This window comes from Musca vetustissima, unplaced genomic scaffold (genome assembly GCF_032173495.1).
Source record: "Musca vetustissima isolate MV318-11 ecotype Yass unplaced genomic scaffold, APGP_CSIRO_Mvet_v1 utg704, whole genome shotgun sequence".
NCBI lineage: Eukaryota > Metazoa > Arthropoda > Insecta > Diptera > Muscidae > Musca > Musca vetustissima.
The window spans coordinates 765,737-793,033 of record NW_026876336.1 but is presented as its reverse complement, the minus strand read 5'-3'; the positions used below and the strand labels follow the sequence as shown (position 1 = coordinate 793,033).

Sequence of the window (27,297 nt, the reverse complement as noted above, 5' to 3'; positions counted from 1 at the left end):
CTTATCGCTAAACGGTTACTCGGTAGTTCATTGACTGAACATACTCTCTCACTCTGTTCATTTCGCTCATACTATCCACTGTAAAATGATTACACGTCTGCTATTCACTTAAAATGGAGACCCTCTCAACCATAGTTCCTATGGTTCATTTCATTGAATCGTTCTTTGAACTCGTGTGTTTTGGTACAAAATTAACTTTGGATAAATTTGTTGAATAAATTATTTAATAAAAACATTAGCTGAATAAAAGTATTACGATGAGTTTGCCACCAGCACTGCTGGCCAGATTGGCCCAACGTGGCCTGGTAAATAAACAAAAATCACAAAAGGAAAATGGTAAGAATACGGGGTAGGGCACTCATCCCAAATCACATCTTTAACAACAATTGATGCATCCCTTTTTAGAACCTCCAGTTCCACCATCCCATGCCGCTGATAATGAAGAAGTCATTGCCGAGGATTATGATGAAATGGACACGGATCATGGTCCCGGCCAGAATTCCGATGATTATCAATATCCATCACAATATGATTTGGACCACGACACGGTGCGTAAACCGGTAGAGGAAAACAATTGGTTGGCCCAGATGAAAACACGTATGGGTGAAGCTAATTCTGCTGCCGGTTATCGTTGCTGTCCCAATAAATATAATATTTGGCATAAATGCACGGTGTACTGTGTGAATCGTTGGTCCGAAGGTATTCCGCGGCCATCGCCCGAATATATGAAACGTTATAAACGACTGATACGCAAGTATCCATTACCGAAAGGATGGGTAGAGATGTATGACCCTGGTTGTGGTTGTTATTATTTTGCCTGTGAAGCCGATAATGTTGTATCGTGGCTGCCACCAACCCATCCGAAATCGGAAATCACCAAATGTGCTGCTGCCGTACGCAAACAAATGGAAGAATCAACTGGAGAGGGTGGCACAGGTGTGGATAGTGATGCCGAGGAACAGAGTGATAATGAAGGAGATGGCAACGCAAGAGAATCTGCCCAATCACGTCATCATCGTGAGGTAGATGAAATTATTAATGCCTCAATGCGTTCCAAATCCCCACGTTCCATTGATTCGCATGAATTTCCTAGTCTACAAGAAGTTGCGGATAGTCCATCGGTGCAATTGCCACGAAAACAAAAATCTCGTGATTTGGATAGAATTGGTCGCCAGCGTAGAGATCGTGACCGTGGCGGCGACAGGGATCGTGATCGTGTTGATCGCGATAGAGAGCGTGATCGTGAAAGAGATAGAGATCGTGATCGTTATACATCCAGCAGTAGTCATGATTCAAGACGTCGTCAACGTGATGATAGTGATATTGTAGATCCTATGGATCCAAGTTCTTATTCAGATGCACCACGTGGTAAATGGTCAGATGGTTTACAAACGGGTGATGGCGATGACAGAAAGAAAAGATCTGGTGATGATACAGCAACATCGAAACGTGATAAAGGTGGTAGTAGCAGCAGGCGAAGAGATGCACGAGATCGAGATAATAATTCGGATGATGACGACGATGATGATTATCATTAAAGGAGTGAATATATAACCAAATAAACAATAATAAATGATAAAATTAAAATATAAACAAAATGTTGAGAATTATCTTGTCTAATTTGTGTTAAAAAAAGGTCTTAGGTCATTTTCCAATAGAAACGTCAGTAACTTAGGGATGATTAAAAATCCTCGCTGGGAGGAAGAAATTATTGAAGTTATTGTATTTTGTTTCTATTTTACGGAAACTGATCCGATATTTTTAACCCATTTCTATGGCATAATTCACACAGGGTATCTGTCCTTAAATTTATTTTAATCGACTGACCTTCCAAGTTGATAAAATCCATACCGTTTGGGATAATAATTCTCATTTTTTAATTTGTTTTTCCCGTTCTCATTGTGGTTCGGCATTTAACGCTTTATAGCTTGTGCTCTAATATATATGTGTTATACTACGGCCGTACACACTTCTGTTATAATCTACAAAAAAATTCAGCCGTAAACGTTCATGCCTCATATTTTACTCTTAACGCCACCCATCTTTAGTCATACACACACAGTGTAGGGTGTAGGCCTGGCAAAACAAAAACAATCAGAAAAAACACACCCCCACCTAGCAGTGGCCAAGAGAATCAAATGAAAACCAGAAACAAACACAACTTAAACATGCAAGGGGAGGCAACACACAATTCACAATTCAACGCAACAACACAAACATCACACTGTCTGTCTGTTTAATGCTGACATTGACATCAGCTGTCGCAAAGACAACAAATACAACAAAGAGAACCAACCAGCAGCAACCATCACCTCTCTCTCTCTGTGTGGCAGTTATTTGAAGGCGAGGCCGCCGTCAACATTATTGTTGGTGATGTTAATGGATGGTGAGTGTGTTTAAGCACAAGAACGAACTCTCTGTCTCTCTCTCCAGCTGGGTCAAGTGCAGATAATTATGCATTCCTGTTACATTTGATGAATTTGAGGCGTATCTAGGGCGTGGTGGTGCCGGCGACCTTGGGTGTGTTTGTTCCGCTGGCAAATTTATTTTTATTAACAAGGTTGGCTGGATTTCCACAAATTGTATTATTTTATTTGCTGGCATGTCCAAGCAGCCAAACCAAAAACAAACACCACCACCATCATCATTTTCTTTTATCCGGAAACCAAACCGCTCAACAAATGAATGAATGGAGAAGAAAGAAAAAAAACATGTGGTGGGATTGTTCTTTGCTCGCCACCGTTTGTGAATTTCAAATCATTCATTGTTGTCCATTAGTAGAGTAGAAGGAGAAGGAGGGGGAGGGCTTAAAGGGATAGGCAGGGCAACACAAAGGCTATGCAAAAATACATGTGCTACTGCTCGTACATACAGAAGCGTAGCTACAAATGGGAATTGTGTGTGTTGTTTATTGCAAATGTCCGTCCGTTGGCTGCCATTTAATTATGGAATTGAATGGAAAGTTGTTTGTGTGTGTGTGGGAGTATTTAATAAATTTCAATAATTCACACCTCCTATAGAAACAACAATAAGTGGGGTTTACAATAAGTTTGAGAGAGCAAACATGTCATTAAGTAGAACGGTAAAATGTCATTGACTCATAAGAAAAGAGACAATTATTTATTAACCCTTTTAAAGCCGTCTCGATTTTTTCATTCCCCATTGTAGCCTTTCTCTTAAAACCCCACCTTAGTGGAGCCTCCGCATTAAACCCCAGAAAGCACTTAAGCAATGGGTGTGTTTCTTGCAATTGTGGGTGGGAATAGGCCAAGAAAAATATCCTTAAAGTTGTTCTCCTAAGAAGATGATGATGATATAGGCTGGTCATAAGGAAACGAACAACAACAACAAAACATCCTAACGAGACATATTACTTTTTCCTTGCTTTACTGTCTTTCTTTCTTTATAGGCCGTTTGTTCACAAAGAGGCTTGTCCGGCACTAAACATTGATGATTACTACTTGCCTTGGCTGGTGGATGGGTGTGAGAGTTAGTTTGTCTTATTGGTGGACTGGTGGAATTTGGAAAGAGAAGGCTGTCTTTGATTATTTTCTTAAGCAACTTTAAAACAATTCATTCCCAAGTTCCTTAAAGAAGGGTGGCGGAGGGGGCTGCCAGATGGTTTGTGTGTCTGTGGCCATGAATTGTTTCTTTGCAACACCCTCATCCGGATGTGTGTGCGTGCTTTTTTTGTTTTTTGATAACAACGATGGAAGTTTGTGCTGTTGAGGAGGTCTTTTGTTGTGTCGCCTCTATACATGCGCACACATAAATTAACACGAAACGAACACCCATCATCCATCCATCTACGTATCTGGCTGCAACAACAACCACAATAACTAACTACATTGTAACAATTAAGCAATTAAAAAAGTTGTTGCTGTTGTATTTACGCCAACCCATCCATCCTCTCAGTTTTCTTGCTTTCGGTTGTGGCAATAAAATAAATTGGATTCCTTGCTGTCGAAAGCGTCATGATAGCGGGGGAGGAAAGAGGAAGCTTGGGACGCATGTTGCCCAACCTTACCGCAGGGCATTCATTAGTCAAATTGTTCGTTCGTTCGGGTGTGTGTGCTTGTTTAACGACGAGCGGCTGGCATGTGCTGTGTCAGGATTTTAATTAAGAAGATGTTTATGTACTAGGTTCGAAGAAGCGGCAATGGCAAAAGCGTAGGTTGATCTCTCGTCGGATTTATTTTGCTAATGAAGAAACGTTGTTGATTGCATTTTGTTGTCTTTCTTGTCGTTGTTGTTGCTGCTGTTTGTTGTCTCAGCTTTCAACAAAATTCACTAATTGGCAAAAGTGGTCTGTCTGTCTCTGCCTCTGACTGCCTGCCGTGGCTCACAAAACAAAAACGCAGCCAAACATCGCTTGGGAATGAATGGCCAGGCAAGGATGCTGTATTCTATATGGGGATATGGATGAGCACAGCAGCCGGTGTTGCCGGGGCATGGCGGTGAAGATAGCAAAAATTAATTAAAAATATGGCAAATAAAAAAAAACTTGCACCTACCCAATGCTGAAATGCATGTAATTCACTGCTGCATCATGATGCAGTGGGATGAATGCTCAAATAAAACTATGGTAGTTAATTGGGTTTCCTGGCATTGCTTGGCAATAAAAAAACTGAATTTCTCCAGGTGTGATGTGCAAAATATTAATTAAAATCCTTGGAGACTAATTTCCCAGCTTCATTAATCAATTACTTGAGAGATTTACTCTCAAGTAATGTCAAAATAACAAACAACATATGGCAAGTAAGTAAATAATCTCATTCATAATTGTTGTTGTTCAAGTTCCCCTAACTAAAGAGGAGAGACTTCCACGAAGGAACACAAATGATTTTGCTTGCCAACAACATCATGCATTGCAACAACAAACGAAGAACAACGAACGACGACGACAGATTTCGAAATTTCAGGGGCCTTTCCCTGTTGCTGTTGTATTGGGCTCTCAAAATTGCCAAGAAAGTAAATTCGGCTAAGAGCAATCAAACACACACGTACACACATTTCGGTCTGCACCACCCCTTCAGTGTGTTTGGTTATTCTTTCGTTAACAGCAGAAAGGGGCCTGTCTTGTGTGAGTAAACTCTGCTGTCGTTGTTCCTTGTTTCTCCATTCATTCATTTTTTCTTATTTATGTAAAAAATATAACAGCTATAATTTCTGTAGAGCAACGCCCGCCAAAATATTGTGTGGTTATGTGATGGGAGATAATAAAATGCAAAAAACGACACCACACACATTGCCCAGCTAGTCAGCCATACAAATGACACACAGTGTCAGCAAGTAATGAGCATGGTTAAGTGTCAGTTGATCAAGAGTGTGTTGAAGAGGGCGGAGAGTGTGAGTTGTCATATGCCATGTGGTTGAGAGTAATAGAGATAACCAGTAGCCAACAATTATGGCGTATGCGCATGAGAAAGAAAAAGGCGGCGACAACAGCTGTTTAATGTGAACAGTATGTGGGAAGATTAATGATTATTGGTTATTAAATGTTTTCAAATTAAAATAAAAAAAAAATTATTGAATAAGTATATAGTAGAAAAATAAAAATAAAATTTAAGACATTTGAAATAGAAATAAAAATATTTAAAAAATACAATAAATATAGTTATTTAAATATATAAATAACAAAAATGTTAAAATATAGTTATGAAATAAAATTTCAAATAAAATATAATAAATATGTATATTTAATAAATAAAATAAAAATATAGTAAAATAACTTAAATTAGTATTTTTAGATAGAAACAAAAATATAAATACAAATACAAATATTTAAAATATATACAAATTAAAAAAATATATTAATATAAATACATATATATATATATATATATATATACATATAAATACGTGTATAAATATAATAAAAGAAAATATAAGTTAAAAAAATAAATAAAAACATTGTTAGGAATTAAAAATTAAAATAAAAATAGAGTCGAAATCGTTTATAACGAAACCATTTATAATGATCTGTCGGTTAACGTTATTCCCACTTGAAGTGTACACCAATCGGTAATCACACCTTGGCCGTTGACTGTAACCACAAATCGCAAATCATTTTAAACGAAGAACGAGCATATACAGTTATTTCATTCTCGCTTAAGTGAAATATAATTCGAATATAATTGACAAGTGTATATGTATATTTGTTATTATTATTTTATTGTTTACAAAATTTGCCACAAGAAATAAATACAATTTTATACCAATTATTATGGTATTGATGTGCTACAAATGCTGAGAGCCCATGATTTAAAACCGTTTTTTATACAAGGACATTGCCATTGCGAATGAAATTTCGACTCGTTCGTACTTTCAGAAAAAGAAAAAGATGACGATGAACGAACGCCCCTAATAGGCATAAATAAATAACGACGATCCCAATTGTTTTCTGCTGCTACCTTAGAAAAAAGATATCGTCGACGTTCATTTGAAACTTGAACCCCATGATGGGCAGGAAAAAAGAACACTTGCACCTTGAAACAGCATCGAGAAAAAACAACACAAACGAGCTTGAGCTAAAAACATATGGCATATGAATGGCTGGCTTTGTGCAAAGGGAGAGTAACTGTCATATGACAGCTTTACAGAAATCATAGTTGCAAACAAGTCAACGGCGTTATAAAAATGACTTCGCCGTTGTTATTACAAAGGGTGGGAAGGAAATAAATTAGAGTTAATAAATAAAATAAACAATATTTAATGTGGTTCCTGTTGTTGCTATGATTAAATTAATAAAACATTTGCCAAGTTATATTTAATTTATTTTTTATTTTATTTTAAGATGATACCGCCGGAAATTTAAAATGAGTGTTGATGTTATTTGTTCTCTGTGTAACCACCCCCTTTACAGTGTTTAGCTCGCTCTTTCTCTTTCACTCTCCCATACACTTGTTGTCTTCTGTCATTTATAACAAAACAACAATTTCTGTTTTATTTGTAAGTATGAGAAAATCTGCTGCTGCGTATGAAAATCCACTTGCTGCCAGATTTTGAGCACCTGATTAACGGCCAGCCGTTGGAGGAACAAGAAAAACGAAAGTGGTATCGAATCCCAACAACAAACAACAAGCCACACAGACCACCGGTACATATGAATGAACGAACGAGTTGCCAGTTCGAACTGAACAGGCCACTAATATGGTTTTTTTATGTGCGTGTGCCTCCTTTTTTGTCAACCCGCTTGCAAAAGTAGCCATATGTGAATTTTTTATGCAGGAGACACCAAAAAACAGAACTGGTGGGTGGTGGACAAACAATTTTGGCTGCCTTTGATTAACCCAGTGGCTTGCTTGGCCACCATCAGATATATAACAAATGAGAGATTTTCACATTGGCCAGGGTAAAATTGGATTCTGCGCACTTTCCCCTGTTTTGTAAGGGGTTTTGGGTGGCAGCGCCAAGCAGGTCGTGTTTGCTTTTGTTTGTTTTGTGGTGTGTTGTGTCGTGGTGGTATGACTGTTATGTGAAGCATTCCAAGCACTTTTATTATTTGTTGAAAATGAGGGTGGCTTTTACACAGAATTGTGTCAAAAATGCGCCAACATCTGCCGCTCAAAAGATGCGCTCCTAACGTATAAAAATGTGAATTTTTTAAAATCGCAATCATTTTCAATGTGGGGATTTTTTTGTTTCAGGGTTTTCCTTCATTTTATTTTAGGAGATGGGGGAAGAAAACAGAAAAAACAGATGAACACATTTTAAAAATAGTGGTAGTATTTATTCTGAAAGGGTTGATAACACGGCCCAATAATAATAAGGTTGTACGATAAGGCCAGATTATTTTATTCGAGCTGTCAAAATTCTTTCAATCGTGTAAAAATGTTAACAAACAATTTGACAGTTTGGGGGATATTCAACCAAAATTGCCGATAAGCAGTGCTTCTTACATGACCTGTTTATTGAACCATAGTTGAAACCTACTCTGGAGAAAAATATATATTTAACCACGGATCTTATGGTCTATATTAAAAAGCTTTTAGAATCTCTAGTAGATGGTATGGTATATATTAAAAATTTACTAAATCCACACTTAACCTAATTCCACTTCTATTTTTATTTTTTGTCTCCAAACCACAGTGACTTCCACAAAAATTTTTCTACAAATCACTGTCTCCGATATTATACGATTTTGTTTAGTTGATTTTATTGTGAACCAGTAAAAATCACAAAACAAAATGTCTCCCACGGAGAGCTAACTAAAATTTCTGATTGCCTAGATGGAAGTGACTTGGATGACGATTTCGACACTACACCACACAACACACATGATGGTGGCGGTGTTGCGTTTTGTTTGGTAGTTGTCGGGTTCGTTGTTGTGTTGGAGGTGAGTGAGTGAAACGATAAGGACAGACAGACGCCGGCCTGCCTGCCAACCAAACAACAAACAGCAATCGCAACTAACCAACCAAGAAAAAAATCAAGGGCGACAAACCTCAACCGCAAAGCAAGCAACAACATGGAAAAAAATTCTCATGACAACAATTTCTATAGAAATCGCATGCAAGCAAGCAGCAGGCAGGCATTGAGAGATTGTTTTGAGATTATCTGCAATTTTTTATTCGGAATATATTTATCTCTTTTGCACACATGATTTGTAAAGGAGATTTAGATTTAATTTGGTGTTTTGTTTCACCCAGATACCTACTGGTCGATTCTTGGGGCCTGATAATTTAGTGACTCAGACGATGTTTTCACATTTTCTACACAAAAAAGTTTCACTGTGAAAAGAAGACGGCGATGTACCCCGACAAGTACTCCACTCACTGCAAACATAAAGAAGAAGAACAACAACAATTTGTCATAATGAAGGGAGGAGGTCCATCATAATTTTCGAAAAGTTTCAAAAGACAATTTCGGTTTGTTCCTTTTCAATTCCACTCATTATGAGGTTTTAAAACACAAAGTTTAATTGTTGTTGCTTTTAATACTTCAAACCCCTTCATATTTTGCAGTGACGAGAAGTTTTTTTAGAAGAAACCATGCCATGCCATGCCTGAGGTTGCATGTGATTTATTTTTTTGTTTTGTTTGTTGGTTGTTGTTTTTGTTTGCAGTGTTCACAAACGAGATCTATTTAATGGGGTCTCAGAGTTTATAGCAACACCATTGGAGACCACAAATAAAGAGATGAGTAAGCCATATAACCGAAATATAAATAAAAAAGCTTTGTTTCTTCTTCTGAATATACACACAGTGTGTGTATGTCACACACAACCACACAAATAAACAAAATGATTGCGTGTCAATAATATATGTGATATTTATCTAAATGTGAAATAATATATGTGATATTTATCTACCTAGATATATCCATAAATTATGTAAATCGACTTCAAACAAATATAAATAGGTCATACGTTGGGCTATGTATGTACTTCTAGAAACGTAATTCTATGCTCAATTTTGTACGTTGTGCAAAATTTGATGTGAATCTGACTAACATGAGGAGTTTGATGCGAAAATATATATGGAAGCTCCATCCAAATATTAAGCGATTTCAAGCAAACTTGTCACAGGTTAGGTTATACTAATTTCAGAACGGTTTGTTCCTATTGGTTCCTTGGTGCGTCAATTACTTAAAATATGTGAGCTATATATGAGCGAGCTATATAGAAATCTGGACCGATTTTCTCGAAACTTGGCAGACATCACTCTAGGCTCAATTAAGTACGTTATGTCAAATTTCGTGCAAATCGAAAGATATATAGGGACTTTGGTGCACCATTTACAAGAAATCGGACGAAACTATATATGGGAGCTATATCTAAATCTGGACCGATTTTGTCGAAACTTGGCAGACATCACTCTAGGCTTAAATCAGTACGTTATGCCAAATTTCGTGCAAATCAAAAGATATATAGGGACTTTGGGGCACCATTACATGAAATCGGACGAAACTATATATGGGAGCTATATCTAAATCTGGATCGATTTTCTCGAAACTTGGCAGACATCATTCTATGCTCAATTCAGTACGTTATGCCAAATTTCGTGCAAATCGAAGGATAAATAGGGACTTTGGTGCACCATTTACATGAAATCGGACGAATCTATAATGCGAGCTATATCTAAATCTGGACGGATTTTCCCGAAACTTGGCAGACATCACTCTAGGCTTAATTCAGTACATTATGCCAAATTTCGTGCAAATCGAAAGATATATAGGGACTTTGGGGCACCATTACATGAAATCGGACGAAACTATATATGGGAGCTATATCTAAATCTGGACCGATTTTCTCGAAACTTGGCAGACATCATTCTAGGGTCAATTCAGTACGTTATGCCAAATTTCGTGCAAATCGAAAGATATATAGGGACTTTGGGGCACCGTTTACATGAAATCGGACGAAACTATATATGGGAGGTATATCTAAATCTGGACCGATTTTCTCGAAACTTGGCAGACATCACTCTAGGCTTAATTCATTACGTTATGCCAAATTTCGTGCAATTCAAAAGATATATAGGGACTTTGGAGCACCATTTACATGAAATCGGACGAAACTATATATGGGAGCTATATCTAAATCTGGACCGATTTTCACGAAACTTGGCAGACATCATTCTAGACCTAAATGATTAGGCTGTACCAAATTTCGTGCAAATCGAAAGATATATATTGACCGTTTACATTAAATCGGTTAAATATATATATGGGAGCTATATCTAAATCTGAACCGATTTTTCCCAATTTCAATAGGGTTCGTCCTTGGGCCGAATAAGTGACCTATGCCAAATTTCATCCCATTCGGATCATAAATGCGACCTGTACTTTGTTTACAATTTAACATCTACAGACGGACAGACGGACAGACGGACGGACATGCATAAATCGACTCAGAAAGTGATTCTATGCATATTCTCAAAATGAACCATGTGTCTATCTCGTTTCCTTTTGCCTGTTACAAACATATGCACAAAGACATAATACCCTGTACCACAGAGTGGTGAAGGGTATAAAAATCACTCTCTACTTCGCCATTGTAAACAAAAAACCTGGATACCTTCTTTTGTTGTTGTTATTGTTTTTTCTTCTGTCACATTGTGACACCAAAGAGCACAGAGACCAACCAAGGAACTTGCCCTAGATGCATTATTAGGCTAACAGCATTTTTCACCAGCCGACGACCTAATTTCACAGAGACCACTGTTCGTTCATCTTTCGTTTTTTTTTGTTTCTGTTTCCTATTGTTATTGTTGTCATTATCGTTTGCCCCTTTATGGCCATAATTTGTTGTTGTCTGCCTGTCTTTCTTTCATTCAACCACAAACAATTGCAATGGTGGGGGCTATCCGTTATGTTGTTCATTTTTTCTTGTTGTTATGCCATAATGGGGTTGTCTCTTTCTCACTCTCTGGCTAGATTATGGCGGAGAGCAAAGTGTATAGAAAGCAATACAAAAACTAGTGAGGTAGGTAGGTGTAAAACCAAGTGTTGTCAATTGCTGAGTGTCTGATAAATCGCTGTATTAAGATACAAATCACCAAAATGTAATGAATTGAAATAGAAAATTGCGTGTTGGGGTTTTTATTTGGAAAATACAAAATATATAAAGAATAAAATTAATAATAATTAAAAAAAATAAATAAATAAAATAAATAAAAAAATAAAAAAATAAAAAAAATAATTCTCAGTAATAGGGAACTATTATTTCTACGACATATTATTCATAACTGTGGTAATTTTTTTAAACGGCTCTGCAAAAATGAGGTTATTTTCTAATACATAGGAAAATTCTTAATCATTTAGAAAAAATCTATCGTCATTAAATAAGGATTTTTCAATAGAAAAACAGTTATTCGTTTGATATAGAAGAAAATAATTTATTTTCGCCAAAGTTATCTATAAACATAAGAAGAGAAACACATTTTGATTTGGCTGCCTAAGATTTTTTTAGCTAAAACTTTAAAAAATAGAACAATAAAGTTGATCTAGTGTACAAAACCGTTCTAAATTCAATTTCTGAGCGTACAAAGTAAATATCTATTTGCGAATTCTTTTAATGAACGCAATAACAACCTATGTATATACTGTGAATATTCCTTAAAATATTTTTTCACTATATCCGGACAAGACTGGAGTTAGTAATATATTGCAGATTCAGGAACTCAACTTTTCATAGAACAAGAATTGAACCCCCCTTAGCAAAGAAAACAAGTGATCTATGTTCACATCTGACATTAAAACAGCAGATTATAGTAATCAGCTGATGTAACATGAAAATATTTACTGAGTAACTTTCGCCAATATAAATTTGTCTCTCACTAACACGATTTACAATGTCAATTTTCTTTCAAAAAAATCCCCACTAATTTTTTAAAAAAATTTATGATTAAATGAACACACCCATTGTTAGCTATGAGTTTTAAAATTAAGCTATTTACAAAGATATTATTTATTAATTAAATTTACATATTTGCTATCAACGAGTTTGAATTTTTTATTCAAATCCATATCTACTTTTTTATTGTAAAGGCTCTTTTTCGTTGTCAGATTTAAATGATTTCCTTTCTTGTGTTTTTAAGTGTTTGGAAACACAACCTTTTCAATAGATCAAACCCACAGCAAAGGACGCACCAAAATATTCACATCTGACATTAAAACAGTTGATTAAAATAATCAGCTGATGTAACATAAAAATATCTACTGAGTACCCTTTTTTCAATAAGAATGTGACTCTCACTAATACGATTGTCAAATTTGCTTTCTCAATTTATTTATTCTCTTTCACAAAAAATAGTCATTCATTTTTTTTACAAAAAAAAAAAAAAAATAAAGAAATATTTATTAAACGAACACACCTATTGCTAGTTATGAGCTTTAAAGTTAAACTAATTATTTTTAAGCTATTATTTTATACATTTTTTTATTTATTAAATTCAAAAATTTTATTTATTATTTAAATCCGCATCAGGCAAACCCCCTCACGCGTGCTCTCTTTGAGAGTAATTTGTGTGAAAACATAGTGTAAAAACGGCCTTTGCCGGAGCTGTAAAGGGTCTTTTTTAATGGCTTCCTTCTTTTCTTGACTTCTTCAATGTAAATAAAATAATTGACAAGGAGAGGGACTATATATATCTCTCTCCTACCTACACCTTCACCTATCGTCGTTCAAGACGACATTCGTATTTTTTTATTTTTTTCGGACAATTGTTACACGAATTGCTCTAGTTTTGCCAGGCGAACATAACAGCCTGACAAATCCCCCAACAGATGGGGAATTGTTGCAGAAGAAAAAAAAACAATGAAATAAAAATAAACACTTACTTACATGTGTAAGAAAAAAAAACGAAACGAAAAGAAAACATAAAAAACAGCCAAGAGACAACGTGCCGGCTACACATAATCATAAAGAACATCAACAGAAAGAATCCAGTCGGGCTTTTTTTCGCACCATTCAATGGCCGATTCACTCTGGCAAAGCATTATTATGTTGGGTTTGTTGTTGTTGTTGCTGTTGTTCATGTCTCTGAGTTCTGTGTTTCGTGGGCCCGACTGCCTTCTTTTGTTTTCTGTTCGTCTTGTAATGATTGTGGCAGATATACAACACAGCCACACATATACGATTTGTATGTATGTAGGTACATATTTTATGGGGGACTTCCTATAAGAGAACATACATAAATATATGTATACTGCATACATAAATATGCACATATATTTATGTAAGTAAATAATAAAAAAGTTTCAAAAACAAAACACCGATTTGCCGAAGAATACCCACGAGACGAAACAAGCTCTTCACATTGTAGTCTGGCCACTCATCTAATGTGAATGAAACATGTGATTGTCATCAGGGGTAAGAAGAAGAATTTATGTAATGTTATTACCACTACCTCTTAAATGGTATTTACATTTGGCGGGTTAATCTACTCGATGAGGATTTATTTGAAATGGAATTAAACAATTTAGACCTACTGGATTTGATAAAAGCGTTATTTTAATAATATACCCATATGTTAGAGCCTCCTTATTGTAAATTCTAAATAAATACAACACATTCCGATAATTCCATTTTAAAAATAATAAAAAAAAACATTTCCAATAATACCCAAAAGTATTCTTAAATTTAATTTCCATCTCAATAAAAATTTATAGCATTCCCCCCAAAAGCCTTCGCACTTTTTTTTCGTATGTATCAAATAAAATTTCGCAAATGAAATCTCATTTCTTTTTACACCTCACTGAATGCGGAAGAGGAAACGGAACAGCCATAAAAAGAGGAAGCCGTTTCGTGTGTGTGGGCCTGTATGTGTATGGGTGGAAAGCATAAGGGGAGCTTCAAATGAACTTGTTTGCAATTACTTTGTTATCCATTACTCGGTAAAGATTTTAAAGAACTTTGTTTTTCATGCAAAAAAGACAAATAAAATGATGCAGTTTCCTTCATTTGGATAAAATCCATACTGGGGCTGTATCTTTGCCACCATTTGAGGTCCCACCAGTCGCTGCTGAAAATGTTAAAATGTGAATTACTTTTTGGGGTAAGGAAAAATAAATATTCACAAGTGAAAAGTAAATCTTTTAAATTGCATGCACAGTGGGAACATGGCACCATGAAGTAGAAAGGAAAAATATGACATAACAAACCACATTTGCAGAGTTGTATTTTCATATATTTTTTAATAACACTGTGCCACACAAAAAAATAATTAGCGGGAAATTCGAAACAATTTTGTTAGAGGGGCTAACTGAATGGAGAGTAAGTGTGTGAGAGCGTAACTGTGATATATATCATAAAAAAATTTCTGACGAAAAGAGAAAAAAGAGAATAGGTGTTTAGCAATCACCGCAATCGTACTATTTTGTGTATGAGTGGGCTAAAACTAGAAGTCGCGCGTATCGGCGTTTTGAAAGTTTACGTCGGGAGGTAGCCTAAAAAAGGGCGTAATATTCCTCTTTCCAAGACATTTCAAAATATCCGGTTTAGGATTTCTTGAAATTCTTGCATTTTAGATATATGGTGTCCTTGGAAATATTATTGCTAACAATGTGAGGAATATTTTTGTCAAATTCGTTAACCCTCAGTCGAGTCTCTGAAGGGGTCTTTTTGGCCTCTTTTTCCAGAAATGATTGAAAACCAATTTAAAACGGATTTATAGAAGGTCAAAATATATTACAAAAATATTCGCCGTGACATTTTACTATAAGTCTCAGAATAGACCAAAACTCGAAAATAATCCAAAACATCAAAAATCTTAAAAATATGAAAACTCATTTTTTTTTGCGTTGAAGCTGATCTTATTTTGAATTTGTATCAATTTTTCCCACTAGATGTCGTTTTAGAAGAATGGCGTAAAGGACAAAAATATTCTCCATTAAATTTTAGTAAAAGTCATCGAACAAGAGAAATTGGTATGTATAATAAATATACCGAAAATATTAGTAATTTTTTTATAGAAATTTCCTAGTTTTTTTTTTTAATTGTATGAAAGTAACATGAAACTTAAGTTTTTGGATACAGTGTCAAAGAATAAAATATTCTGAATAAAATTTTACTATGAGTCTCAAAACAAACTATATATTTAAATGCAACATTGCTTCTAATTCAATCATGCACCCGTGGTTATACACTATACAACTTCTCAGTTACTCTCACACAATTTAATTTTTGAGAAATTTTAAGCACCCCCTGCTTAATTCAATTTCTAAATAATTTTATATGTTTTTTCTCCCTTTCGTCCCACTGTTCCCTTTGCCATTTTTTTTGTTTTTTTTTGTGAATTTCCCATAAAATCTGTGTGTTTTCCTTTTTCCTCCCCGGTTCGGTGTTAATTCCTGAGCTTGTTATCGTTACAAACGAATTCTTTATTTTTCGTTCACTATTTTACGTTACTCAACATTTGAACAAAAGATAACAAGGAGATGAAATTCTAGGATGACTATGAAGTGCTTCTCTTTGAGTAGAAAACAAAAAGAAGAGATCCACCATTCAATTATCAAAGAAAATATTGAGAAGAGAATTTAACACAAATGGTAAACAAAACTCCATTAAGTAATTGATGCGAAGAGAAAAGGGAAAGTACTGTTCTGCATTATTGAAGGCGGGAGAGCTTTGGAGATTATCAAAGTGAAAACAAATGTATTTTTTTATTTTCTTTAATGATTGATGTATTTAATGGGTTTAAATTTTAAGAAATAGGTCAAATTGTTTTAATCAACATAAATGAAAGTTCCAATAAAGCAGCATCATGCAAAATCCTGTACACGTGCTCTCTCTCTCTCTGTAAAAAGAACCGTTTTCTGCCCGAAGCTGTTACAAACTTCCAATTAGAAATTCAATGATATTAAGTCAAAGAGAGTAGAGGGACTAACGAAAAACGACAGATGTGAAGAGAACACCTAACTGTTTAGTCAGTGGTGCTGATCAGGCATGTTATAAGCAAAGATGGGCAAATTCCCTCTTAAAAAAATTTTAATGAAAAATGAAAACACAAGGACTATTCAACAGGATTAAATTAATTTACATTTTTTAAATCATAAAGAAGAAGTGTAAAAAACGACTTCATAAAAAATGCGAGAAAATTTTCCGTTAATATTTTTTTACAAAGAAAAATGTTAAAAGAACGCATCAACGATGCTGTGCAAGGCTGCCTATGCTTGAGTTAGAACTTAACTCCTGATGTTGATCATGGATGTTATAAGAAAACCTACCTCTTTAACTTCTCACAAAAAATCGACACTATAAAAATTGTGTAGCCAAATTAAAAAAAAAATTAAATATAGAAAAAATGTTAACCTGTCTTAAAGGTTTGGTTTCCATTTCAAATCTATAATATCAACTACCTTTTTTGCATTTTGCAATACCACAGCAACAACAACAAAAAGAGAGCAAAAAATATAGAAAACTAGAAACGTATTGCCACTTATCCTTGAAAAGCCTTTGGAAAGTGGAATGCAAACGGAAAGAACTGCAGCAGCGGCAAAAAACAGGCGAACAAAACAAAAGATTGTTTCTTCGACTGTTTTTTTTCTTCATGGGTATTATTTTCGAGATTTTTCAATTGAAAAAAAAAACTGACTCTGACACACATACCCACAAATATACATATCGAGAATATAGAACGCTAAATGTGATTTAGGTAGGGGGCGATTTTATTTTTCTAACAAAGGATACAAAAGGTAATTGTTTCTCTAAGTTAAGGTTTTTAATGATTTAGAAATGATATTGTAAAATATAAAAATTATGGTTTTTAAGGTGAAGTTCATTGCTAGGATTAATGGAGATATTCTAAAATAAGATTAAAATTATTGATATGGTTACTGTTTAAGGTCGTAGATAATTGTGGAGAAAATAAAATATATAACACTATTTACAATTTGGATCAATGTTTAGATAGTGAAGACATATTGGAGGCCGTGGATAACCGCGGATAAAAATATGGATCAAATTAATACTCCAAAGTTTTACCGTAAATTATGAAAATTTTATTATCCGCAGTGTATTCTTTAGAAAATATAATTAAACTCAATGTTTTGAATATTATTATCCGCAATGTTTTCTTTAGAAAATATTTTATCCGTTCTTTGTTCTATAGAAAATATTATTATCCGCAATGTTTTCTATAGAAAATATTATTATCCGTGATGTTTTCTAGTGAAAAATATAACTATCAGCGATGTTTTCTATTGAAAATATTATTATCCGCAATGGGTTCTTTAGAAAATATTATTATCCGCAATGCTTTCTTTACAAAATATTATTATCCGCGATGTTTTCTTTAGAAAATATTATTATACGTAATATTTTCCATACAAAATGTTATTATCCGCAATGTTTTCTTTAGAAAATATTATTATCCGTAATATTTTCCATACAAAATGTTATTATGGGCAATGTTTTCTTTTGAAAATATTATTATCTGCACAGTTTTCTATAGAAAATATTATTATCTGCACGGGTTTCTTTAGAAAATATTATTATCCGCGATGTCTTCTATAGAAAATATTATTATCCACAATGTTTTCTATAGAAAATATTATTATCCGCGATGTTTTCTTTAGAAAATATTTTTATCCGTAATATTTTTCATATAAAATGTTATTATCCGCAATGTTTTCTTTAGAAAATATTATTATCCGTAATATTTTCCATACAAAATGTTATTATCCGCAATGTTTTCTTTGGAAAATATTATTATCCGCAATGTTTTCTATAGAAAATATTATAATCCGCAATGTTTTCTATAGAAAATATTATTATCCGTGACATTTTCTACGGAAAATATTATTATCCACAATATTTCCTATAGAAAATATTATTATACGCAATGTTTTCATTATAAAATATTATTACTCGCGATGTTTTCTTTAGAAAATATTATTATCCGCAATGTTTTCTATAGAAAATATTATTATCTGCACGGTTTTCTTTAGAAAATATTATTATCCGCAATGTTATCTGTATATTTGTTCTCCATTACAATGATCTCTGGCTTGGCTCTCTGAGCATACTTCCCCTCATAATTAACGGCATTAGAATTCCCCATAACTCATTATCTCACTCTCATCTCCCCCCACCACCCATAAAACAGCAATTAATCCATTTATAATTAATCTCCTCCCTCCCTCTTCTTCTTGCTGTCATTAAATTGACATTTAGCCGAAAAAAATGATTTGTTGTTAATTTTCCTCTAAACGTTTTGCCACTTGAGACCCGGATGAACGGAATGAAACAATTAAAACGTTTATAATCGAATTTCAAGTGACAATTATATGGCATCCTTTCTTCAATCGTTTATTCGGCTTAACACTGCAATGCTTAAATCTCAATTATGGGATTTATCTTTCACCGAAAAAAAGAAGAGAAAAAACAACAACAACATTGAAAAGCAAAGCAATGCCAGTTCTGTTCCTTTTTTGCATTCTTTTGTGGCTGCTGCCTTCCATTTGGGTTACTGATTGTGTGGTTTCGTTGCTTGGTTTGCTAAGTTCCTGTGCGAACTGTTGGACCAGCCCTCCTTGCCACTGCCACTACCACTTTCCAAATGGTTATGACTGATAACAATGACACTTTAGTCAGTTAGATAGGCATTCGTCAGTTTCTCACCCAAGACAGTGCAAGCAAAGCACTGCCGAGTTCATCACTGTTGTATTTGGTATCCTGTTGTTGTGTTTTGTTGTTGTTGTTGGTCCTTCAAAGACTTCATCATCGTGACAGAAAGGATCCAACAGAACAAACGTTTTTACGCCATCACAACGACGATGCTGCTGCTGATGATGATGACTTGCTAAGGGCCAGAGGTGTAGTTTGCCGAACATTTATTTCATCTGCACTGCCATCATCGTCGTTGTTGTTGTTGTCGTTGTTTTTCTTGTGGTTCCATTGTCACTTAACTTGAGCTTTTCTGCTGGCATTCATCGGATCCGTGGTTGAATTTTTTTTGTGTTTGCCTTGACGTTTCAGGAAAACGCAAGTGTCAAATACATTCGCTTTTTTCATTCTTTCTTTTTATTTTTTCGCTTTTTGAGTGTGGCCTGTGTTGAGCTCTTTGCTCAAAATCCCATGACTAGTTAAAGAACTTGAAGCTGCAGCCGTTCAATGACTGTTTGGCTGGTTGTCGGGATTTTTTTAAAGAGGAAAATTGGATAGAAGGAGGAAAAACAGCGCTCTGCAAGTCGACCGAACAATGATTGAAGTGTTTAACTTTTAATGATGACAACTCAGTGAAGTAAGCGGCCTATTATCGGCAGTCTTTTCACAAAAGAAATTATTATTCTTATCCGCAAAATTTGCAATAAAGAAACGGATTATCAGAACATTCGGGATTTTAAAATCAATGTTTTATCTGCAATATTTTTAGAAAAAAATTAATTATCCATAAAATTTCGTATAGAAAGGTTTTTGAAGGTTATCAATTTCTTCCAAGACTTCCTCCAATTTCTTCCAACACTTCCTCTAACACTTGTAATGACTTTTCACTCTTCCTTATCTCTTTCCTAAGTGCTTTGTTATTGTTGCTGTTGCACATCCTCCATTTTGCATCGCCTTTGATTTTTTTGTGTTCTAAGGATATATTGATATTGTCAGATTATGATTTACATTCTCTTGAAGTTTGTTTGACAACTTGAATGGATTTGTGGCCAGAGATTTATTCTTCTTCTTGTTCTTTTATTTTTTGTTTATATTCTCGTTTTTATTTTATTACCAAGTTTAAAACGTTTTTATTGTTGTGGTCTAGGAATTGTGTGTTGGCCATTGCTTTCAGCGGATGTGACAAAGGCAAAGGATAATACAAGAAGAAAAGGAAAATGGATGTGACATACTACGATGTCAATTGTAGGTTAGATGGAAATCTCATTGGTTTTTGTGGCAGCAGTCATTCTCGTTGAGGTTGGGAATAAATTAAATGCAATAAAATTTGTAAAAGATTAAGACGAAGAATAAGAATTTAGGATTAAAATATGTCTTAGGGAAATTTAGATGAAACAGAATTAAGTTGTTATAAATTCTTATATTATTCGGAATCTAACCTAAAAATACCTTTTTATTATTTTAATATTTTTATTTAAATATAAAATAAAAATATATTTTAATTTATTTAAATTTCATATTTTATATTTAATTATTAAATAAAAATATATTTTTTTTATTAAAGTTTGAGTAAGTTTTTTTTCTTAAAAAAATAAATAATTTTTTTTAAGCGTTGATAATAAAATTTAATATTTTTTATATTAAAATATTTTTTTCCATAATATATTATGTCAAAAATCTAATTTTTATCCGTTGATAATTTAACTTTACATATCAAATCGTTTAATTCCCACAATTTACCATACCAAGGAAATTTATCTGCAATATTTTTATTTTTATATTTCAATTGCATAATTTTCTTCTTAACCGCCTAATAACAAACATTCTGTCACTCTCTCTTTGTAACAGCCTTTCGTTTAAATTAGACATTACAACTGATAATAAAAAAGAACAACAATAACTAATAAACAATATGTTGTAGTTTCTTTATTAGTTCACAGATACAATGTTGATTTGCCTTGATGTTGTCTCTCTGTCTCTGTCTTTGCCGTTGTTCTTATTGTTGTTATTTCCTATTTCCCCGTTAATGCTGAAACTATGGACGTTCATATTAATAAATATAAATGCAGGCCAACAAACTGGTTCTCAGAGATAAATGTTGGCCACACACGTACATACAAACATACATATAAAGAAATGTATGCACAAGAAATAAAACTGACAGGACACTTGGGCAATAATGACAACAGACCATAAGAAAAATAACATACAACAGCACACACACTCGTTTACACTGCCCGAGTAGGCACCAACAACAACAACGCCAACGAACGAACGGTACAAATCAAAGTTGTTGTTCCTGCTACTAAGGCTTTGGCAATTGCCGTTGTTTTCTCATTTGTTCTCTTTAAATGAGTAGTGTTTTGTCATAGTACATGTGTTGCATGATTAAGCAGCAGTTAAGACAATTTCGTATCTCCTCTAACGAGGAAGTGTTAGTGTGTGTGTTTACGGAGTACCGTTATTCCCCTTTGCCTTCTTCCACGAGGCAATCAATTGTAGTTTCTAATGTTTAGAGGTATTTAACCGGCTTTTTTGCTACAATAAAACAATGTAGTTGTTGCTCTCTCCCTTTCCATCTCTCTCATGAGGAGTTATAGAGCACTACTCACATAACAGCATTACAGCAAAATATATTCATAGTTTGTGTTGTTTTTTCAGAGAAGGGGGTGGGGGCGCCTTGTGTATTCAGGGAATATTTTTTTGGAAATTTGCCGCACACTTCCATTTTGGAAACAGCTGTGTGTGTTTTGTTTTTGCCTTTCACCGTACACTGTAGTTCGGTGTGTGTGTGTGTGCGTGTGTATGCATGGAAGCGGCTCTTCGCTGTCCTGGAATAAATTGGACACGTGCCAATTCCAATGCAAGAAGTATGAAGTCATACTTTTATGAGTATTAACACTTGTAAATGTGGGCTATATTGTTGTTGTTTTGTTCGTTCGTTTTTTTTTCCTAATGTGGTGGAATGGAAAACCGAGTGAGAGAAGATGAGAGAGACAGAATGGAATTCTCATTACTATGGTGGATTTGTAAGAGAGCTTTTAAAGTTTGTGATATATTTGAGCAATGATAGGAGAGTATTTTTTGGGGTTTAATCAAACAACTGGGATTTTCTAAAGAAATTATTGCGGATAATAATATTTTCTATTGAAAACAGAAAGGATAAAAAATTGTATTGAAAAAAAATTTATAATATAATTTTTTTTATGGAAAATGTATTGTGAATAATATTTTCGATAAAAAATAATCCAAAAAAAATAAAACAATAAAAATAGGGGAAAAATAAACATTTTTATAGAAACAAATTAAAATATGTTGCTGTACAAATATAAATTTTTTTCTATAGAAAAAAATAAAAATATTTGTTCTATAGAAAAAAATAAGATATTTTTTCCAAAACCAAAATTTAAAAGATGACAAATTGTTTTTGAAAAAAGAATAAAAAAACTATTTTTCATTACCAAAAAATTAAAAATGTTCTATAGAAAAAATAAAAGAAGAATATTAATATCTCTTCTGTATAGAGTAATCGGAAAGCCTTTTTACAAACAAATCCATGGATATGTTTTTATATAATTCCAAAAGTAAAAAATAAAAATAAATTAAAATTATTTTTGAAAAAAGAAATTAAAAAATTTTAAATTTTTTTCTTTATAGAAAAAATTAAAAATATTTTTCTATAGAAATTTCTTTTAAAAAAATTAAAGAAATTCAATTTCAAAATAAAAGTAAATGGAAAATTAATGTTTTTACTATACAGAGAAATCGGAAAGCCTTTTTAGAAAAATACATGAATATTTTTTAGAAGAAAAATTTGGATTTTTTTTTGGGGAAAACCCTTTTTTTATAGAAAAAATTGGAAAAAATCTTATTAACTTGGGACAAGATCTTTTCTATAGCAATACATGGGAAATTTAATATTTTTCTGCGGATATGACTATATAATTCGAGAAATTCAGGAATTTTTAAGGAAAAATTTGGAGTAATTTTTTCTACAGATTCGAAATTTGAAATAAAAAAAATCTATAGAAAAAAAAAATCGAAAAACATGGAAAAGTGAAGAAATAGATTTGTCTTTAGAAAAAATCGGAAAAATGGGATAAGAAAAAAAATTCTAGATTACTTTTTTCTACAGAAAAAATTCAGAAGACTATTTTCCTTAAAAAAACTTTTTTAGACTTTTTTCTATAGAAAACCTTTTTAGGCTTTTTTCTATAGAAACAATTCAGAAGACTTGTTTCTTTCTTCGGAAGACGTTTTTCTATAGAAGAAAATCAGAAGAAGAAAAATTAGGAAGAATTTTTCTAATGAAACTGATCGTAGACGATTTTTTTCTTCCAAACCCAATATAAAAAAACACCCTAAATATAGATTTTCCCTAAATGCCCACTTTCATATATTTTATTTTCAATTTTCTTCCTCTTCATTTGTTTTTTATTTCCCCTTTTGTTAGATAATAATTTCCTTTTTGTATATTTTTCCAATTCGTTGTATTATTATCAATCCGCACCATTATCAGTATCTTTTTGTACAGTACGGAAATCTTTTCCTAAATAAAAAGAAGGAAGTTGTCCGTCCAGTTCCGTTTCCATAGTCTGTTTTTTTTTTCATTTCTTCGGATGGCAAATGCAATTTTTGCTAAACTGGCCAGAATTATATTTTCTTTCTTCCATGTTCGTATTTTCCCCTCTCCCCTACGTCCTCGGCAATGGTTACCCTAGTTACTTAAACGTTGCCTCATTATGGGCCGATATAGTTAGTTTGTTGTTGTTGCTATTTTTTTGCTCAGCGAGACGGGGGGAATTTATCCGAAAGAAATAACCAACAATGTTCCTTCAGTATTGTCTATAGCCTGTTAGGATAGTCAGGATGCAGCCACACCATCCTACCATACCATACATCCATTCAACCATTGTTTTCCTGTTGTATTGTCTGTGGCCATTGTTAACTTTCACAACACGTTTTGGTATTTTGTTGGCCATTTTTTATTTTGGCACTTGTTTTTCGAGCAACAGCAACAACAACACCATGAACAAAACAGTGCCTTGTTTTTTAATCTACGGATTAAAGAAATATTTCCCAAATTTTGTTGTTCTCCTGTTTTTTCAAGACAGAGAGTTTGTGCAGAGTTTCCCACTTCGCCTTTAAGTTTTCTTCTTCTTGTGGGAAATGTTTTTTTCTTTTCTGGGAAAAATGCAAACGAAACTGTTTTTTGTGTGGCATTTCTTGGCATCATTAGTGTGGCTTAACTTCAATGATTTGTAAAGTTTTTAATGGGTGGAAGAGAGGGGTTAGGGAGAGATAGGAATGTTTTGTTAATTCTCAGGCTGGCTCAAGTGCATTCTTTTCTTTTGAGGCTATCAGACAATGAATGGAAATTGTTTAATTACCGGAAAATGCAACTTACTGGGTAGTGGAATATTTCATATTAAAGTTTGGTGTATACTTTGAGGCGCTGTACAAATATTTCATTAATTAGGTGCATTCCTTTGGGGTCAAACTTTAAGAATTTTATTTTCAATATTTCCACGTTTTAAATTTCTAAAATGTTGGTGCATACCTTTAGGCGTAGATTTATAAACTTTAATACGATTCTCAATTGTCCTTTAAAAACTCAAAAACTGAACTCAAAAAAACTCACTGAACAATAATCTTCAGATTATTATAAAATTTACTATATTTGGTGCATACTTTGAGGCTTAGGAAAATAACAATTTTTTGCATACTTTTAGGCTGAAAAAATTTTTAAATGTATGCTTATTAATTAATCATGACACATGTTGAAAGATTGATGTATATTTTTGGGCGCTGCCCAAATATTTCATCAATTGTAAATTAGGTTCATACTTTTGGGATCAAAGTTTTAAGTGTCTTCATTTTTATCTTTACTTCTGAGAACATAAATTCAAACGTGGGACCTGTTACACTGCAAATTTCCAAGTTTTATATACCTAAAATGCTGGTGCATACTTTTAGGCAAACATTTTTAAACATTCTCACTTAACTCGCTTTAAAAACATACTCTCAAAACAAAAAATAATTAACAGTAATTTTAAGGTTAATAGAAAATTTGCTGCATACTTTAAGGCTTAGAAAAAAATGAAGAACACTTCCAATTTTTATTGCATACTTTTAGGCTAACGAAAGTTCTAAATTTCTGCATATTTAACATGATTCTTAATTATTTTTACTACGATAGTAAAATTTGGGTTTTTATTTAATATTCGAGATAAATGTAAATATTTGGTTGCCTACTTTTAGGGATGCAAAATTAAAATTTTTGTGTTTCCTCTCAAATTTTTAATGAATTTTCCTAAAGTTATTAATTTATGAAGCGAAGAAATTTAAAATAAAATTTTAGAAAATGTTTATAATATAATGCCGACTTTTATGCTTGAGGTAATTTACAAATATTGCTGCATACTTTTAGGCTGCGTAATTTGAAAATTTAAATTTGTAGAACTTTTTTTAATGGAAATCGTGCATTGAATCTTCAATTTATAAAATTAATAATTTTTTTAAAGAATGTCCACAAAATTGTTGCATACTTTCAGGCTTGCAAATTTCCTGCTTTTCAACATTTTGCCATAAAATTGCCATTTAATTATAAAATTTCTTCTCAATTTGCCTGCAATTATTCCTTAGTGAAAAGGAACGATGAAAACAGGAGCCATTCTCTGGGAGCTTGTCATATAAAAAAACTCTAAAGTTTCCATGTAATTATACAACATAGGTGCCCAAAATTAAAATGCGTTAGTATGTGTGAGAGAAAACAGAACAGTACTGAACAAAATTGTGTGTACATTTTTGTGGTCGGAAAAAATTATTGATGAATTCAATTTTTGTTATTATATAAAATAAAAGCATTATTAAAAATGTTTTTATATGAATTACAAAGTGTATATGTCATAAAAATCTAATAAAGTTTATAATGTAGCATATACCGAGATAATAATCATATTATAATATTAAATAATAATATTAAATACTACGATAATTATCAAATATTTAATTCTTTAAAAAACAGAAATTGTTCTGTCGTTTTTAACATTTTTTTAAACATACAAAACGCATTTTGAATAATAAAATAAAAATCCAAATATACTGAAACACTTTTATCCCTAAGTGTTATTTCGTTGATTTTCTAGTTCTGCGGACACGACGTCGTGCGCACACCCCAGTATGTGTTCATTCGTTGCCTGTCAAACAACGACTGACTGAAAGAGCATAACAATGCGTGTGAGTAGGCAGCTACTTTAAAGTATACTGATGGGCACCTATGTTATACAAAAAAAAACTTCGTTTTCTTACCTTAATTACTGATAGCATTTTCTCGAATGAGGCGGCAATGACAGGTTGGGGGCAAGAACTATTTAAAATATTCTTTTGTTGTAGTTCAACACACACACACCCCTCTTAACCTTTTGGGGGGACATTTTCATAACTTTTTATTTAATTTATTTTTGGCTCTTGGTCTTCTTCTCCTGTTGCCATAAAACCCATTTGTTAATCACTTTTCAACAACACGTTAAGAAAAGTTCGAATTTAAAAAAAAATCGAAAATAAAAAGAATTATTCGCCAAAAACCAAAAGAAGAAAAAAAAACAGAAGAAGAAGAAGAGAAAATAAAAAAACTAAAGTGAACAGTTTGTGATGGAAGAGCTTGGCATGACATGTAATCCAAAGCTGAATCCAAATGCGATGCCAGTATAGTTCATGTACGTTCAGTAACCTTTTCCAGCTGCTGTTGTTGTTGTTGTTGTTGTATGGTGTTTTTCTTCTACTACGTTTGCCATTCCGTCAATGCTATCGCTTGATTCGAGTATAACACCATAGGGGAGCTTTGCCCGGTTCCACGGTGGCAAATATTCTCTTTGGCCCCACAAGGATGTAGGATGAGTGAGAACGATGTTCGACGATGATGACGATGACGGCGACGGCAACAACAACGACGATGATGATGGTAATGTTGCATGTCGTGCATTGGTATTTCGTTGAAGCAAAGTGGAAAAAAAGTAGCTTACTTTTCTAGCTCCCTAAACTACTACTACAAACTAAAAAGGACTTAACGACATTTAGCCGCCATACAGTGGTCATGGAGCGAATAAAACAACAGAAACAAATAATTTGCCCCTAAAATTATGCACCACACATAAAGAAAATTTTGAATAAAACAGGTTGCTATAAACTATTTTTAAATTAAAAATAATATTATTATATTTATATTAAAAAATTACATATTTTAA

At 33.3% G+C, this 27,297-nt stretch overlaps 2 protein-coding genes across 3 annotated transcripts in view; one reads left to right on the top strand and one right to left on the bottom strand.

Moving 5' to 3' along the window:
• The window catches only part of LOC133338860 (protein ROP), a 324,624-nt gene that overhangs the window by 21,389 nt on the left and 275,938 nt on the right, over positions 1 to 27,297 (bottom strand). The window contains exon 1 of one of the 2 annotated variants that reach the window (XM_061546979.1): positions 26,819 to 26,822. The exons of the other annotated variant lie outside the window; for it this stretch is intronic. The gene's annotated coding sequence lies outside the window, so the exon portion shown is untranslated. Of the gene's footprint in view, positions 1 to 26,818; positions 26,823 to 27,297 lie in introns of those variants that run through there. 2 annotated transcript variants of the gene reach the window in all.
• Positions 258 to 1,538, top strand: LOC133338868 (uncharacterized). The gene is made up of 3 exons (XM_061546990.1): positions 258 to 336; positions 406 to 1,194; positions 1,258 to 1,538. Exons 1-3 carry the CDS (start codon positions 258 to 260, stop codon positions 1,536 to 1,538), a joined length of 1,149 nt encoding a protein of 382 aa, XP_061402974.1.

Bases quoted from the DNA above. Each gene is read 5' to 3' on its own strand.
- LOC133338868 (XM_061546990.1), top strand. From the start codon at position 258: ATGAGTTTGCCACCAGCACTGCTGGCCAGATTGGCCCAACGTGGCCTG. The intron at 337-405 runs GTAAGAATACGG...ATCCCTTTTTAG, and splicing joins AAAATCACAAAAGGAAAATG to AACCTCCAGTTCCACCATCC. The intron at 1,195-1,257 runs GCGGCGACAGGG...AAAGAGATAGAG, and splicing joins GCGTAGAGATCGTGACCGTG to ATCGTGATCGTTATACATCC.